This window comes from Brassica oleracea, chromosome C1 (assembly GCF_000695525.1).
Source record: "Brassica oleracea var. oleracea cultivar TO1000 chromosome C1, BOL, whole genome shotgun sequence".
Lineage (NCBI taxonomy): Eukaryota > Viridiplantae > Streptophyta > Magnoliopsida > Brassicales > Brassicaceae > Brassica > Brassica oleracea.
Genome location: NC_027748.1, coordinates 39,707,786 through 39,724,689, shown reverse-complemented (window position 1 = coordinate 39,724,689; position 16,904 = coordinate 39,707,786). Strand labels below are relative to the sequence as shown.

Here is a 16,904-nt window from a genome sequence, read left to right as displayed (position 1 = left end):
TTCCTATCAATTTTTTTAAAAAATTGTTTGGATTAATAAAATTTATTTATACGTTCGCACCAATTTAATTATATATGTAATAGTTACTGACTTTTAATTATTCAATATATATTTATTATTTCATATTCATATAATACATAAAATAATTTATATATATAATATTTATCCTGCGCAATGCGTGGATCTTAATCTAGTTTAATTTTAATCATCATAAGCCTGTAACGAATCTTTGACCAATCTACTATCATTAGCAATTTTTGAGCTATATGAACAGACACAAAATAAATACTTTGTTTTTGTGTAGGTGACTAGGCACTTTGTTATTACTGATATTTTCTTCTTCTCAATTTTTGTAGACATAGCCGTTTTTTTAATACAATGTAGACATAGCCGTTTATAATTGAATATCTTGGATATAAATATTTTGGATAAAAATAGCGGACAAAGGTTTGAATGTAGTTAAAATCTTGAATTCGAAAATCGACTTGAACCTATCTTGAACGAAGAAGTTCTGAAATAAGCCGACTCTAAATTTAGAAATATTTGTAAACAAAATTGTATTGCCATCAAACGCATATATGATCTAGTGGTAAATGGGACTCTAGAGAGTTAAAGCAATCCGGATTCAAAACAACTCTTTACATTTGATTCATATAGATAAGAGATTATATTTGGTTTGAATATTCAAAAAAAAAAGATCTATCTATAAGTTTCACTTTTTCTTGAAAAACTAGCTTGAATTCTTCCATAAATTTGGGATATTCCAAATTAATCTTAAAGAAAAACTTGAAACGCTAGCGAAAAGGGAAAATAAAAGATATGAAGTTGACTGTTTTGTCGAATTACAAAACAATGATAAGAGTTGAATTTTTGAATAGAAGTCAGATAAATACAAAAAAAACAATTATAAGTAAGATAAGATATGTATGATCCGTAAATTAAGCAAATGGCGGGGTAAGGATGATATCACCGATAGCATTGCAATTTACACACCATCTTCTCTTTCCTTGTACCATACGTTTATATTATACGGTACGTACACTCTTAATTAATAAAGGAAGGTATGAGTATAAAATACGGTCGTTCTTCTCCTAACGTGTGTACATAGTCCACGCATATATACAAAGCAAAACGCGGTACTCTAACGACGACTGAAATATTATTTACTCTAGCAAACTTTATGATTAATCTAATTGTGAATTTCATGTCATACGAATGGTAGAACCTTCGCTATCTTTTCTTTCTTAAAGATTAATAGAATTTAACTGGTTTTGTACAAGTTTTTGAACTAGCAAATTTACTATATGTCAGTAATTAATATATAGGATGAAAACAGAAGTTGTTATTGTATTATACGTTGATGGGAAAATCGCATAAAAAACTCTCAAGGTGGCAGTTACTTACACTTTAATCCCTAAAAATATTTCACAAGCATTTTAAACCTCCAAAGTGACACTTGTATCAAAACAAACCTTCAATCTGGCTTACTTGTATATCAATTTACAATGATTACCGGTACTGTTCAGAATCGATGACGTGTCGTTTTTTTTTTAACTATTTTATTAGTAAAATAAATATAAAATACAGAAAAATATAAAAATTCATAAAAAAATCAAACAAAATCATAAAAATCACTAAAATTCACAAAAAAAGCCACCAAAAAAATTTAAACTATTTTATTAATAATATAAATAGAAAATACATAAAATATAAATTCATAAAAAATTCAAAATAAATCATCAAAATCATTAAAATTCACAAAACTCAAAAATTCACAAAATATTTTAAAAAAATTATTCATAAAATAAATATAAAAGTACATAAAATTTTTAAAAAAATTCATAAAAAAATTCAACACAAATCATGAAAAATAAAAAAAATTCAGAAAAATCACAAAAACTATTTATATTATTTGCTTGATTAGGTTCACAAGAATTGTTTGAAGATAATGAATTTTTCTAATCTGAATTAGAGTAATCATAATCCAGAGACAGACTGCTATTTTGGGAAAGTTCAAGATTTTTTTTTTTATACTTTATTAAGATAAACTTGAGTTTACATAATCAGCGTGAAGCATAGAGGTAAGAAATGTTGGAACAAAACAATGAAATATGAAAGAAGTTGATCCAGAATGTTGTTCCTTTGCCAATTTGTCCGCTACACATTTTGCTTCTCGAGGGATCCATTGTACTTTTATCTCCTCCATTCTTGACTGCCACCAATGTATCTCCCGTGTCCAGTTGTATAGACCAAAGTGCAGAACTCTGTCCTGAATAATGTCAATAGCTTTTCTGCAATCACTCTCGATTATCACCTTCTTGTACCCTTTACCCCAGCATAATTGTAATGTCATGAGTATTGCCTGCAATTCGCTTTCTAGCGCACTCGGAAAGTTCAAGATTGTTAAAGGGAAGAATGGATACTAATGATAGCTCGAGGGTGACCAGTTTATATTTTCTGTATTTTATACTTGTCTTATTAATAAAATAATATAAATATTTTTTGTGAATCTTTTATTTTTGTAAATTTTTATGACTTTTTTGATTTGTTTTGAATTTTTATAATTTTTTATATTTTTATATTTTCTTTATTTTATATTTATTTTATTAATAAAATATTTAAAAAAATTGGTGAATTTTTTATTTTTGTAAATTTTTAGTGACTTTTATGATTTTTTTTGAATATATTTATGATTTTTTATATATTTTATGTATTTTACATTTATTTTATTAATAAAATAATTTTTTAAAAAAATTCAAAAAAGAAAAAGAAAACCAACACGTCATCGATTTTGAATAGTACCGGTAACCATTTTAACTTGATGTATAAGTAAACTAGATCGAAGGTTTGTTTTGTTACAAGTGTCACTTTAGAAGTTTAAAATACTTGTGAAATACTCTGAGGGTTTAAAGTGTAAGTGGATGCCACCTTCGAGGTTTTATATGCGATTTTACCTATGTTGATGTGGTAACAAACTGACTGGTTCCATAACAATTATGGACGTGGATTATAGCAGCTGGTTAAAACGTATGTGAGTAAAACATGTTATGATGTATTGTATGTGAGACTGTAATCCATCTCATATTCTTTCAGCCAAAAGGAAATAAACTTGATTAAACCCATGTTTGCAATTTTTCCGATCTCTCCAAACTATCCTTTTCTTATAGATTAGTTTAATTTAGAGTAGACTCTTCCGTGATGTACGGACAAAATCAATATTAGATTTAAAACACACAGAAGTATGAATGAATAAAAGATCATACTCCTAATAATGAGAATATGTTGTTACTTTCATGTCACGACTGAAATATTATTTAGTCTCTGTCTAGCAAACTTTATGATTAATCTAGTTGTTACTTTCATGTCATGCGAATGGTAGAACCTTAGCTGTCTTTGTTTCTTTAGATTAATAGAACTAAACTGGTTATGTACAAGTTTTTTTAACTAGCTATTGTACTTTATTCAGTAATTAATATATAAAATAAAATGTGTTGTTATATATATGTTGGATCAATACTGGATATAAACACACAAAAGCATGAATGAATAAAAGATCATACTAGCTATATCAGATTTGAGTTCAATACAGATCGCATCTAAACGGTTTGGCCCTTTCCACCATCTCGATCTAGGTCTGAGTCGTTTGTCATACACGTTGGGAGAATTGGGATCAAACAATGAGGCGTTCAATATTGCTCCTAGACTTTTCCTCTATTAGAAAAATCCATTGAGGCGTTTGGTAATAGAGAACGATGTTAAGACTTTTAGTTTAAGTGTCTAACTAACCCATGACATTATTACCATCGACAATATTACCCCTTCACGTGATCCTGGCAAATTCGAATATATATATATTCTTTTTGAGAAAGGGCTAAAATTCGAATATGTTTCCATCTTTCTATCAAAAAAAAAAAACACTGGCTCAAAAGATGTTACATATATAATATATAAATAAATAAATATATATGTATGTCTCTGTTTTTTATCCGATCTTACTACTACCCTACATGTTTATCAGCTAGTTCTACACTAATCTAAAAAGGTAACATGCCAGTTCCACATAAAATAAGAATTATTGAACCTCAGAGTGATCAGAGATCCATTATTTGCTTGTACAAGTATTTACTCTTCGAGTATCTCGACTATTATTTTTTTGGAGAAAAAAACAATATAAAAAAACCTCCCAAAATGGTAACTCATGACTACCGAACAAAAAATTATCGTAACGTGGCTTGTTATTAGGTAAGTCGTTTTTCTCTTTTCTTACGGCAGAGATTCAACACCGGCCATTGTTGCCTTTACCTTATATCGTAATCTTCTCAATGCATTTGACCTTCTGATAAATAATAATAAATATTAAAAACAGTTTTACTCGACTTCCATTTGACATAAGTTAACAGCTAGTCTGTACGTCCCTTTAGTAAATGTTACATTATACATGTTTATATTTATATAGAGTTTTGTCGTGGATACATCATATACAATTTACAATAACCAAGTCTAAGAAGCAAACCGCGTTCATTATACATTTTTCTCTAATTGCTATGAAGCTATATATAAGCCTATATTATAGACTAAGATATATAATGCAAAGCGTGAGGCCGTGCATGAAGTCTTTAGGGTTGTTAATAAATTATTTTTTTGTCGTCACCTTAAGACTGTTATAATTGTATACAATTATTCGGTGCAGACTGGCAGTTTGAATTAATCTCTTTTCCTCTACTGTCATTGTCGTTCGTTACATATTTTCTGAGCAGTTAGGATTTTCTACTATCAATCGCTTTATAACTTTTATAATCTCAATTAAGACATTCGGTGATACCAATGACTAACACAATATATAAACAAATTTCACTGCTTTTTCTGATATACTTATAACCTGTCCTGAGATTTTAAAAGTTAGTTTTATTGAAAATTCCACACTTATTATTTTGTCTTGTTATGATATAAGTTGATGAACAAATATCAAATACCATATAACTGAAAAAATAAATTGGACAATAATTAAACAGTACGGTGGCTTGCATCGGAGTTCAACGCATCTCAGTGTACACGCATCTTTCTCTCGATTTGGATAATCCAATATATGTTTCTCATGTTTTGTAGCTCTCTCTCTCTCTCTATATATATATATATATATTATTTTATTTTATTTTTGTAACTTGGGCTATATATATATTATTTTTCATTTTTTAAGATTTAATACAGTTTTTTTAGTTTGAAATCTGAACCGGCGAATATAAAATCTATGATTTCTAAAAGAATCCAAGAGTGCAACAGCTAACCAATGAGTATATGACAACTGGAAATTTTCTCTTGCCCTTGTGACTTTGACTCTCTGTCCCTAGCTAGCATCTTCTCCCCACGTATATCCTCCATTCAAATATTCATATACCTAACCCCAATTGGCCAATCATATCCAACGATTTTTTTGTTTGTTTTTGTTTTGTTGTTAGTGTTACTCTTAGTTACCTTTGAATTGTTGTTACCTTCAGTTTCTGGCCTATGTGGACTCATAAATAACCCCTAAATAACTAGAAACTGCTTCGGGTTTTTTTTTTTCTAAACGCTAACTAGATTTGACCCGCCTTTTGAAAGGGCGGGTATATTTTTGTTTAAAATTTTCTTGAAAATTTTTGTTTAAAATTTTATAATTTTTTTGTAATCAAATTTGTGTTTAATATTAATTTAATTTTATAGAATATATACATAAATTTGGTAAAAATAATTCAATTTTGAATTTATACACAAATATAAAATTAAATTTATTTTTACCAAATCTATGTATCTATTCTATCAATTAAATTAATATTAAACACAAAATAATAACAAAAAAATACAAATATAAAAATTAAATTTCACAAGAAAATTAAAACAAAAAACACCCGTCAAAATCTAGTTTCTATTAAAAGTCCACTTAAACCCGTTAAACTCCATTTTAACATTATGTGTTTTGTTAATTGATAAATTTAATGTATGTGTAAAATTTTCAGAATTAGAATAAATTAACGTCTTGTCCAATAAATTCTAACTTCTTGAGCTGATATGTAAGTTATGGTGTTGTAGTGTGATAATGATTTTTTATGAAATATATCAAAGTTAATTAAAATTATAATGTAATAGTTGGTGAAAATAGTATTTATTTTAGGGCGAGAATAAAAGTGAAAAATATTTTGTATATATAGTACTATTTTATTCTCCACATGGACAAAACTCTTGAAGCTTCATGATTAAAGATACGTGGACGACTCTGATTGTAACACAACAAAGGAGGTTGTCTTCTCCAATAATTCAGTCGCTTCTGATTTTTTCCGTTTGATTTACTCATTACACCACCGGCGAAAACCATAAACCCAGAATACGACATGAATCCATCCGTCTATCTTCACCTTTCTCTGACCATACCAAGAGCTAACTTCACGCAAAGATCAATGTGTTTGGGATTGTAAACATTGATCACAAAACAATACAAATGAGAGATCATGTTTATATTTAGTCGGACATATACTGTCATTTATTTTCATAACCGTGGATTTTAATTAGTATAACTGAGAACTATGGATCCGAAAATATAGGAATTAAGGAGAGGTTACGATATTATCATATGTGGTTAGTGTTTAAATATAATTAAATACAGTTACATAAAAAAATAATAAGAGAATGTTTAAATAAATAGTTAGACTCAACTATTATCAATTGGTCATGTTCTTAATTTAATAGTATTGATTTTAACGAGTAGTAAAGTGCTAGATTTTTTTTTCTCTTCAAAATCTCAAAATGTAAATTTAGATGCATTTACCTTTAATGAATAAAAGTAAAAATTTCTCTCGCAATAATGTAACTTCAACTTAAAACCGTAACATAAAATACTGGACGATTTGTTAAACAATTGTGTCTAAAATAAGTGGCAACCGGTAACCTTCCGCTATGTGCTTGATCGTTTTCTTTTCAAAATCCCGAACTGTAGTTTTTCGCATAAATGTAAAGTCAACTCAAAACTGTAACATAAAATATTGGAATATTTGTTAAATAATTATGTCATAAAATAAGTAAAAACAAAATAATTTTATACAAAGCTTATTAATTCTGTCATTGTTGACCATTAGCCAAACTTTCCAAGTTTTGAACCTTTATTTTTTATTGTTATATTGAATTTGAGATAATAAATGGCAAAAAAAAAAAGAAAAGAAATCGACAGTGAAATTATCCCTTATTTATTCTCTTAGAATTATATAACATTAAAATTTATAATAATCTCCATGAGTAAAGTTGATGCTCGTTTTTAAATAACCGATTAGTCAAACTATGCCAGATTAAATCGATTAATCGTTATAAGTAAGTAAACGGAAAATTAATAAACCTGAAATGTCTAAAATCAAAAGGAAAATGTTCTTAGTTTTTACAATAATTTTTGGTTTTTGATTGTCTGATATTTTGTTCTTGAGTTTTTGATTTTTGGTTAGTAATGATATATATGTCCAATATTGCACCAAAAAATATATGTTCAAATAAACAAATTCTCAATGGAAAAATATTTTTTTCTAAACATGAGAAACCTAAATAAACTTTTTTTTGGGAGGGGGGAGGTTATTAGAAGTTGTTAAAAATTATAATTAAAAAAAAAAAGAGCTAGAGAGAGAGAGAAAGGCGTTTGTTTTCAACTCTTCCTCAATGTATATAAATACTCTGTTTTAGAAAACAGAGACCCAAAACGAGAGGACCAAAATGAAGAGAACGAGAGCAGCTCTCTTGTGTCTCCTCACGACACTGCTCCTAATCTCCGCCGCATATTCCACGGTGATGCGTCTCGAGATGACACACAGGGACACTCTCTTCCCGACTTCATTTCGCCGCATTGAAGACATTATCGGCTCGGACCAGAAACGCCACAGCCTCATTTCTCATAAACGGACAACAACAAAAACCAACGGTGGAGCGAGGCTAACTCTGAGATCAGGTTTCGACTACGGAGCGGCTCAGTATTTCGCCGAGATCAGAGTCGGTACCCCGGCGAAAAGGTTCAGAGTGGTGGTGGACACAGGGAGCGAGCTGACGTGGGTGAACTGCAGGTTCCGCGGGAAAGGAAAAACAGAGAACCGTCGAGTGTTCAGAGCAGAGGAGTCTTCGAGTTTCAGCAGAATCGGATGCTTGACTCAGACTTGTAAAGTCGATCTCATGAATCTCTTCTCCCTCTCTAGTTGCCCTACACCTTCAACTCCATGCGCATACGATTACAGGTACTTAATGTAGTAATCTCTCTTGGTGGCGGTGGTGGTTGCATTATCGATATTCAACAGTAGTAAAATGTGAATTAGGTAGAGTTTAATTAGGAGTTGATTAAGGATCATAAACCAAAGGGGAAGTGATGTTGATGGTGGAACTTAATTACAGACATTATTATTAGAATTTAGGAACACAACTTACTCTTTAAGGGATTGTGTGTGTGTTTGTGTTTAGAGAGAAGATATTTAGTGAAAATTTGGGTGGTCATCAATGAGACAAGGAGAGTGACCTCTCTTTCTTGTGACCATTAGGTATGGATGTGCATACCATATTAGAATCAGGTTCAAATATAATTTCGTCCTGGAAAAAAACTCCCATATTGTCTTTTATTTTTAATTACTTTCTATATTTCATAATAATTGTCGTTTAAGGTTTTTTATTAAAATTTTAAAATAATTTTCTGTTTTATTAAATACATTGTTTTGTTTGATATTATTATAAAGATAACAACTGGAAAATTTGCACTAAAAATATAAAAAAAACATTTAAAATGAAATATACAGTATTTAGAAAACTCAGGGGAGCCATATAGATTTAGATGCAAGTTCATAAGGAGAAGGGGGTGATATTAAATGTGTCTTGAGCTACAATTCATCACATTACATAAATGTCACTTATTGCGTGACTTGTGAGTTAGGTTTGCCGTTCGAGCCATACATAAATTAAATTCCACCCTCTCTTTATTGTAACTAAACCCCGTAATAATCCATGTTACTGCGTTCTTACTAATTAACACTAAGATTGATCGGGTGGAAACAGATACGTGGACGGGTCAGCAGCGCAAGGCGTGTTCGGGAAGGAGACATTCACAGTTCGTCTCACCAATGGTCGTGTAGCTAGACTCCCCGGTGTACTCGTAGGTTGCACCAACTCCTTCAGTGGAGATAGCTTTCGTGGAGCCGATGGAGTGCTTGGTTTAGCCTTAAGCGACTACTCGTTCACTTCGAAAGCCACTAATGTCTTCGGTGGCAAATTCTCCTACTGCCTCGTTGACCATCTCTCCAACAAAAACGTATCTAACTATCTCATCTTCGGCTCTTCCTCCTTCTCCTCTGCCACTAAACTCAACGCCACACGAACCACCCCGCTTGATCTCAACGTCATCCCTCCCTTCTACGCCGTCAACATCATTGGACTCTCACTCGGAGAGACCATGCTCGACATCCCCATGCAAGTATGGGACGCAACACAAGGTGGTGGGACCATCTTGGACTCAGGAACCAGCCTCACGTTTTTAGCTGACGCTGCGTACAAAGCGGTTGTTTCGGGGCTTCAGCGTTACCTTGTTGGTTTGAAGAGAGTCAAACCAGAAGGTTTACCAATAGAGTATTGTTTCGATACCACGTCAGGGTTCAACCAGAGCAAGCTGCCGCAGTTGACGTTTCATTTCAAGGGCGGTGCGCGTTTTGAGCCGCATCGTAGAAGTTACCTAATAGATGCTGCGTCAGGAGTCAAGTGTTTAGGGTTTGTGTCGGCGGGAGAGCCGGGGACTAATGTCATTGGTAATATAATGCAGCAGAATTATTTGTGGGAGTTTGATATTGTGGCCTCAACTTTGACTTTTGCTCCTTCTACCTGTCTTTAGCTGTTTATTTATCTTTGTGTTTATTACTTTGATTTAATTGGCCGTTATTGTTTGTTAATTGTTAGTGAATATATAAACATGTTCGTTATAAAAGTTGCAATATATGGCACTTGATATTAATCTACCGCACTTCTGTTCGTCAAGTTATAAATCTTTAGATCGCATCCACTGCTTTTCTAGATTCGTCATTACCGGGCCTGAGGCACATTTACGCCGTTAAACTGGCCGTAAAGGGACCAGATGAAATGGGTTTAGATATAAGAAGAGATTTGGCCCAGAACTCCATTAGCTCAGTCTTTAATAAGTTCACACACTCTCACTTTTACGTGTTGAAGAAAGTAGGAATCTCATGCATCGCTGTTTCAGTCTCATGTGTTCTCTTCTCATATTTGATCTTTTTTTTCCTTTTCCCATTCTCGCACTTATGGAATTTAAAGCAAAACTTTGTAGAGTACTCTGTTTTATAACAAGAATAACACATCCTTAAATTAAAGTATCACATCTTCCACTAAAACTTTTGGAAATCGTCAATATACCACGAGGGAGGAGCGTTGTCGTTGATACTTGGGAAAAGAGTAAAAAGAAGTTAAACTTGGAGTTGGGGAAAAACAGATTATGGGCAATGACCAGTCCCATCATGGCATCCACTAAAGTCATCCAATCATTATTGGTGACAGAGAAGCATCACATGCTATGTGAATATGATAATGCTTTTTGCTTCTACAATTAAAAATCAATCACCAATTCATCACTTTTATACTACTATTCTTTGAAGACAAATTTTAAAACACCAAGAGGATATTCAAATTTTCCATGCATTTCTTTATTGTCATATAAGATAAGGTTAATCCGATGAAAATCAATTACTATTTCAAATTGTGACACCACACATACATAAAAAACCTTATACATGTGATTAAAAATACTCACACAAAAGTAAATAAAAAAAAACAAATTAAACCAGCTGGTTTATCTTACATTACCAATATTTTTTTAAAAACACTCAATCCATTTTCTCCTACACCTACATTTGTTGTGCACAAATCACCAGAAAGTTAAAAAAAAAAAAAACACTTTCAATTAAGTCAAATAGAAAATAAAGACAAAAATTAAGGATTAGTAATGAGGAGAGTGCAAGGAGTGTGACGGTAACAAGTGAGCAAGTGGTCATTGGTTAAACCAGCGGCTTGCATGAAGGAGTGAACCACAGTGGGACCCACGAACCGGAAGCCTCGACGAACCATGTCTTTACTTATGCTCTCCGACTTCGATGTCTTGACAGGAATCTTGTGGCCTAGCTTGTAATTCGTGGAGATGGGCTTATGGTTCACAAAACCCCAAAGGTATCTCTCTAGTGACCCGAAGGTTTTCTTGACCTCGAGGATCTTTGTTGCATTCTCCACAACACCTCTCACTTTGCTTATATCTACCTTGTATTCAATGCTTATTGCATTTATCTCTTTCTCGCTAAATTTGGCAACCGCTTCCGCCTCAAACTCCATAAACGCCTTCCTGAAGTGATGACGTTTTCTCAAAGTTGACGTCCAATCAGAACCTACTTGTGCGCCACTAAGGGTTAGCAGTTCGAACAAGGTCCTGGAATTAAGATAATTAGTTTCTTGTTTGACAAAGATGAAATTAATAAAATATAATGATATAGAAGATAAAGAGAAAATAAAACTCTAATCACTTTTAGCTTCAAATATATTAAAGAATATAGGTTTAAGAGTTTAGTAGGTTACCAGATCATTTAGGAGTCAATCCTACTTTTTAGATTTTAGAAGACTTTTAACCTAAAATAAGTGGGATTTTTGCAACTATAGAATTTTGGTGGTAATAACTAATAAGTGATAGTAATGAATTGCAATAAAAACACCATTATGTAACGCACTTGTCATCATGGACAGGGACTCCCCATTCTTCATCATGGTAGGCAACGTAAACAGGATCTGAAAATGACATAAAAATCAGAAGATTGAAGAGAGACTAGCATATTGCAATTTATAAAAAAGAACAAACTTATATGAAAGAAAAAAAAGAATATAATGAAAGGAGTATATACCAGAAGTAGGGGTGAGGAAGCTGCATCTCTGGGAATGAGGTTGAGGGTTAATAAGAGGGACAACTTTGGAGGAGTTGAAATTAGATAGGGTTGACTTGGATCTGCCGTAATGAGCGATCTTCAGTTTCCTTAGGGCTTGTTGTGCAGCCACTTCCTCCCTCCTCACGGCGGCTATACTCCCAGGAGCCTCCGTTATGAGACAAGAAGGATAGCTTTCTCCTTCCTTAAAATTCTTTGATTTCTTGCGCTCCAAGCTTCCTCTCACTTTAGCTGAACCACCGTTGCTAATCACACTGTCCCTCTTGAAGGACTCAGAACAGTTCACAAGGCGATTGCAACTACTTGACTGCAACATTCCTCTTCTGGTCAAACCCACTGTCTCCGTTCTGCTCATGTTCTCTATATCAACTCTTAAGTTATACGGTGGTGGATGAAAGAAGAGATGTAGTAAGGAGAGAGCAGTGTTGTGTTTAAATGATGATGATATGGAATAGAGAAGAGCAACTGATTGTCTACCTATATACTCCCTTTATATTCCCTTTGTTTAAAAAAAATGCATATTCTAAACTTTTCACGTATATTAAAAAAATTTATTAAATATGCATTGTTTTTTATGAATAACAATTTTTTATAATTTTTAACCAATAAAAATTCAATAAACACCATTAATTTTTTTTGAAATTTATATTTTTTCATAAAATTATATATCGAAAAAGTAAAAAATATATTTTTTTGAAACAATTTTTTTTCCATAACATACATCTTTTGGAAACGGAAGGAGTATATAACATGGAAGATATATAGAGAGTTGAAAAGTGATTGTAACTAAGGGTAATAATATGTACACATATTACCGATTGGAACATTATTCTAAAACTAAAACCGTGTGGATATCAAAGAATCAAATTACAAAAAGCAACAACAAAAGTATTTTAGCAAAAAAAAAGAAGCTACAAAGAAAAGGAATATAGGAAAGAGTTAGAGGCACTGCATGTGCACAGATAATTTGATGCCATCAAATCACATCACATGTGACCTACTGACCTTTAAGTCTCCCCCTAACTATTTCTGTTTACTTTTTCTTTTGGTACTTCAATATTCTGTCCTGTATTATTTTCGGCTTCCGTCCTTTATTCATGAATTTTTTGCCACACGCGTTAAATCCAAATATATAGTCCTTCTCGATGTCTAAACTTTTTCATAGCATATTTTGTTAAATAGTTATTTTATAATATAAATTTACTAAATAGTTTATAAAAACAATACTGAGTGTGGAATTTGAGTTAAACAAAAAAGTGTGGAATTTGTTTTTTTCTTTATAAATTGTTTCACTGGATCCTTCTATCTGTTCATGTAATATTTTGTATACGTGCATTGCAGTTTATAAAACTTACAGAACAAAAAGATAATAGTATATTGAACGGAAAAAGAAGAATTGGCATACTTTTTCGAAAAAGAATGAAAAAGAATTGGCGTGACCTTCAAAAGTGGTGACTATATACACGAAGAAGATAAGAACAACCTCAATGGAAGAGTTCTTGCTCTTGGGTTCTTAAAACATATATATATGTGTATATATATATATATACATACACATATATGTATTTTAAAAACTTAAGAGCAATAAAAATTTTTGGTTGGGTTTTCCGTAAAACTAAAAATTCTAAAATTATATACGTATATATAATATATATATATGCACACATATATATATTTTAAGAATCCAAGAGCAAGAACCCCTTTCCCCATTGAGTTTGCTCTAAGATTAAGAGAGTTTAAGAGACAGACCATGTGGTTCAACATATCCTCGATATATATCCGTTTAGAAATAGTAAACACTAACTAGTAAGTAATAAATATCTCTATTATCCATCTTCTGTGCCTCTGGTGTCGTCTTCCGTTGCTCCTCAATCATTTCTAAATTTTGTTCCTTCCAATCAAATATTTATAACGCGAACCGTATTAATACTTTGTTTGCCATTTTGTGAAACTTTCCTCGAACTAACACACTTGACTTTCTCAACACCTCTGCAGCTGTGCTATTTTCATGTACAAGTATAATCCCACAAATTAATTAGAATAATGTGGTTACATAGCGTTGTGGCATGTTCCTCTTATCTTTGCATTCCCGCTTCCCACGAAGTTCCATTAAAATTTAGGATAATTATTTGACTTCCGCACGATCAGTATCATTGGAGAATACGTACAAATGAATCTTAAACAAAAAAAGTCCACCATCTATTTCTTCACGAAAACTATTGTATAGTGCTATATGTCTCCGAAACTATTGTCTCTATCTATTTATCCCCGAGAATAAAGTTCAATTCCTATTTCTCCTGAATATATAGTTCAAAACTTATTTCTCCCCAATCATCGAATTAGACGATCTAAACCAGAGCCGAAATAAACCAAAATATAGTAAATTAACTTGACCAAAACCCGACCCATTAAAACATGAAAATCCTCTTGTAAAAACCCCAAATCGCAAAAATCAGTAAGAACCCTAACTTTGGAAATCGATTTTAATCTTTGTGAAGGTTATGGCTGGAGGTCGGAGCAACACGTCTGGAGATTCGAGGGGATCATCGTCTGGTCGTCGACCCTCAAGAGGTGCTGGGAGATTTTTCAGTGTTCCTAAGAAATGTTGGTCTGGTGAGCTAATGGTGACGTTGACGTCCAATTCCGACCAGAATCCATACCGGAGATACTTGCGATGTTCATTTGCAGCAGAGAATAAGGTAATGTAATTGTTTCAGATAGTGCTTGATATTTTTCTTTCTCATTATCAGTGTTGTGATTGTTTTTAATTTGTAGCTTCAAAATGATAATCACATCTTTAAGTGGGTGGATGAGGCTTTATTGAACGAGGTTGATACACTTTTACTCATCTTCTGTGTTTTCTACAGCTCCAGAGACTGACGCCATTGATCTCTTGTCGATTTCGCTTCCAAATCGAAGGAGATTTCCTTTTTTAGGGCTCAACAATTTGGGGATTTTGTGTAAGGTCGGGTTCTGGGTTTACGTTCATGACGTTGTTTTTTTTTTTCTTTCTAGTAGTGAGGCTGGGTCTTTTATCGGGTTTAAATCAGTCTTAATTGGATCTTAGCTGGTTAACTATCAACTTTAAGTGGTTTATGGTTTAGGTTGAAATAGTAAACCGATATTAAACTATCTAATTCGATGATTGGAGAGAAATAGGTTTCGAACTATATATTTGGGGGAAAATAGGAATAGCACTTTATTCTTGGGGACAAATAAATAGAGCCAATAGTTTCGGAGACATATAACACTATACAATAGTTATCGTGGGGAAATAGGTGGTCGACCCAACAAAAAACGTATATATAAAAAATAATTAATTTGTATATAGATCGAATACATTCCTTGTTTTTGTTTTCAATCATATAGCGAATGAAAAGATATAATTGATAATGTTCAAAAGAAGATATTATTGAGTCTATTAGTTTACACTGTTTCTTGGTATGGATCTGATACTTCTCTCCCCCCTTAGACATATTATTACAACTTACTATGCGCATCTGATCTTGCACATTACTGTTGGAACACGATTTGTCACCAAATCCTTCCCGCCACAAGTTCTATGTCATCGATGTAGAACATGTTCGGTTTAGCATAAATGGTCTCACGATCAGACCATTTCGACTTCGAGAACTAAACCAATAAAAGGCAATCAAGATTTTGACTAAATCAAAATCATATCTCCACCAAATATATGTTCACTATCTTCACGCCCTAGAAATGAGGAGTTCAGTGTTGACTCACCCGTCACGTGCAACAACACAACGAATGAAAGGGAGGTGAGCTTCACCTATAAAAGGACAAAAGCATCACTGTAATGACCCGATCCCGGTCCTTGGACCCAAACTAATCCGCGGCCATACTTACTTATTATGTCTATGTGATTCCGGTTTTAAGTCAATAGTTTATAAGTTCATTTCTTTCCAATTGAGGTTCAAGACATTTAAAGTAAACAAGATAGCATAAGAGGCAAATCGATTGTATATATATAAAATGAGATCCATACATCATTCATATGCTCATACTACTAGATTACACACTTAGTCTATCATAAGTTCACAAGTTGCACAATAGGCTATCAATACTTCACACTTATCAATAATGATCCAATCACCACACATCTTCTCATGGCTTGAGTCTTCACGGTGCCTTTCCTTTACCACGGTCCAAGTCCGATCCTGAAACCAATCCATATGCAATGATCAATACATAACCGATATCCTAACATCAACATCTAATCATGCATGGTTCGGTTCCCTAATGTTCCTTAATCAAATCTATCCCAAAAACACCCAACAACAATCGGCCACACACAGTTCCTGAATAGGATCAGGCCCGCCTAGTACCAAACCATAACCGGTCACAGCCATGCGATCTAGATCCATCCGATCAATCCATGGTGGAACCGATCATTTCTAAGTCCGGCCAAGGGCCTAGGACTTCATATTCGAACCGGCTAAAGCCTTGGTTCTATCTCTCCATGTCTGAACAATCATATAACATCATAATAACCAAGAGATAAGGCGGAATAGAAAAGAGGAAGAGATGGATGCATCCGATCACCAAACCGGACACAAGCCCGATCGGATCAACCGCCTTCTAGGTCTGATGGTTCGCGGCTTACACCACTAACCTTAGGAGTTCTTTCCCCTGGAACCATGTCCTTCTCCTTCTCTTTCTCCTTGTCCTTCTGTATGGTATCCATCCTAGCCTTGCTGGAATGAATCAAACCACCACTTGCTCGGTTCCTTTCTTGGCCGGCGATCTCTCTCTCTTGTCTCTCTCTCTCACGATTTGCTCAGAGTTTTCCCTAAGGAAATTCATGTACAAAACTGACCCCAGAGACTTATATTTATAGAGAGAGGGGTCAGATAACTGCTTGGCCGATCGGTTGCAAGGGATTGGCCGAAATGGTGCCACTTGTCCCCTTGCACC

The 16,904-nt window shown here is 33.1% G+C and overlaps 2 protein-coding genes across 2 annotated transcripts; one reads left to right on the top strand and one right to left on the bottom strand.

Annotated features, from left to right (window-relative positions):
* The first annotated feature begins 7,663 nt into the window (after window positions 1-7,663).
* Window positions 7,664-9,988, top strand: LOC106312497 (aspartic proteinase nepenthesin-1-like). The gene is made up of 2 exons (XM_013750086.1): window positions 7,664-8,237; window positions 9,043-9,988. Exons 1-2 carry the CDS (start codon window positions 7,726-7,728, stop codon window positions 9,866-9,868), a joined length of 1,338 nt encoding a protein of 445 aa, XP_013605540.1. The 5' UTR covers window positions 7,664-7,725; the 3' UTR covers window positions 9,869-9,988.
* An 875-nt stretch (window positions 9,989-10,863) lies between these two features.
* On the bottom strand, window positions 10,864-12,426 carry LOC106342183 (DNA-3-methyladenine glycosylase 1-like). The gene is made up of 3 exons (XM_013781051.1): window positions 11,931-12,426; window positions 11,760-11,817; window positions 10,864-11,464 (listed from the first exon to the last, which is right to left on the bottom strand). The coding sequence occupies exons 1-3, from the start codon at window positions 12,322-12,324 to the stop codon at window positions 10,978-10,980; spliced, it is 939 nt and encodes a 312-aa protein (XP_013636505.1). The 5' UTR covers window positions 12,325-12,426; the 3' UTR covers window positions 10,864-10,977.
* Between the last annotated feature and the right edge of the window lie 4,478 nt (window positions 12,427-16,904).

Bases quoted from the DNA above. Each gene is read 5' to 3' on its own strand.
- LOC106312497 (XM_013750086.1), top strand. From the start codon at position 7,726: ATGAAGAGAACGAGAGCAGCTCTCTTGTGTCTCCTCACGACACTGCTC. The intron at 8,238-9,042 runs GTACTTAATGTA...GGGTGGAAACAG, and splicing joins CCATGCGCATACGATTACAG to ATACGTGGACGGGTCAGCAG.
- LOC106342183 (XM_013781051.1), bottom strand. From the start codon at position 12,324: ATGAGCAGAACGGAGACAGTGGGTTTGACCAGAAGAGGAATGTTGCAG. The intron at 11,818-11,930 runs GTATATACTCCT...TGTCATTTTCAG, and splicing joins CTTCCTCACCCCTACTTCTG to ATCCTGTTTACGTTGCCTAC. The intron at 11,465-11,759 runs GTGCGTTACATA...TCTTAATTCCAG, and splicing joins GTCCCTGTCCATGATGACAA to GACCTTGTTCGAACTGCTAA.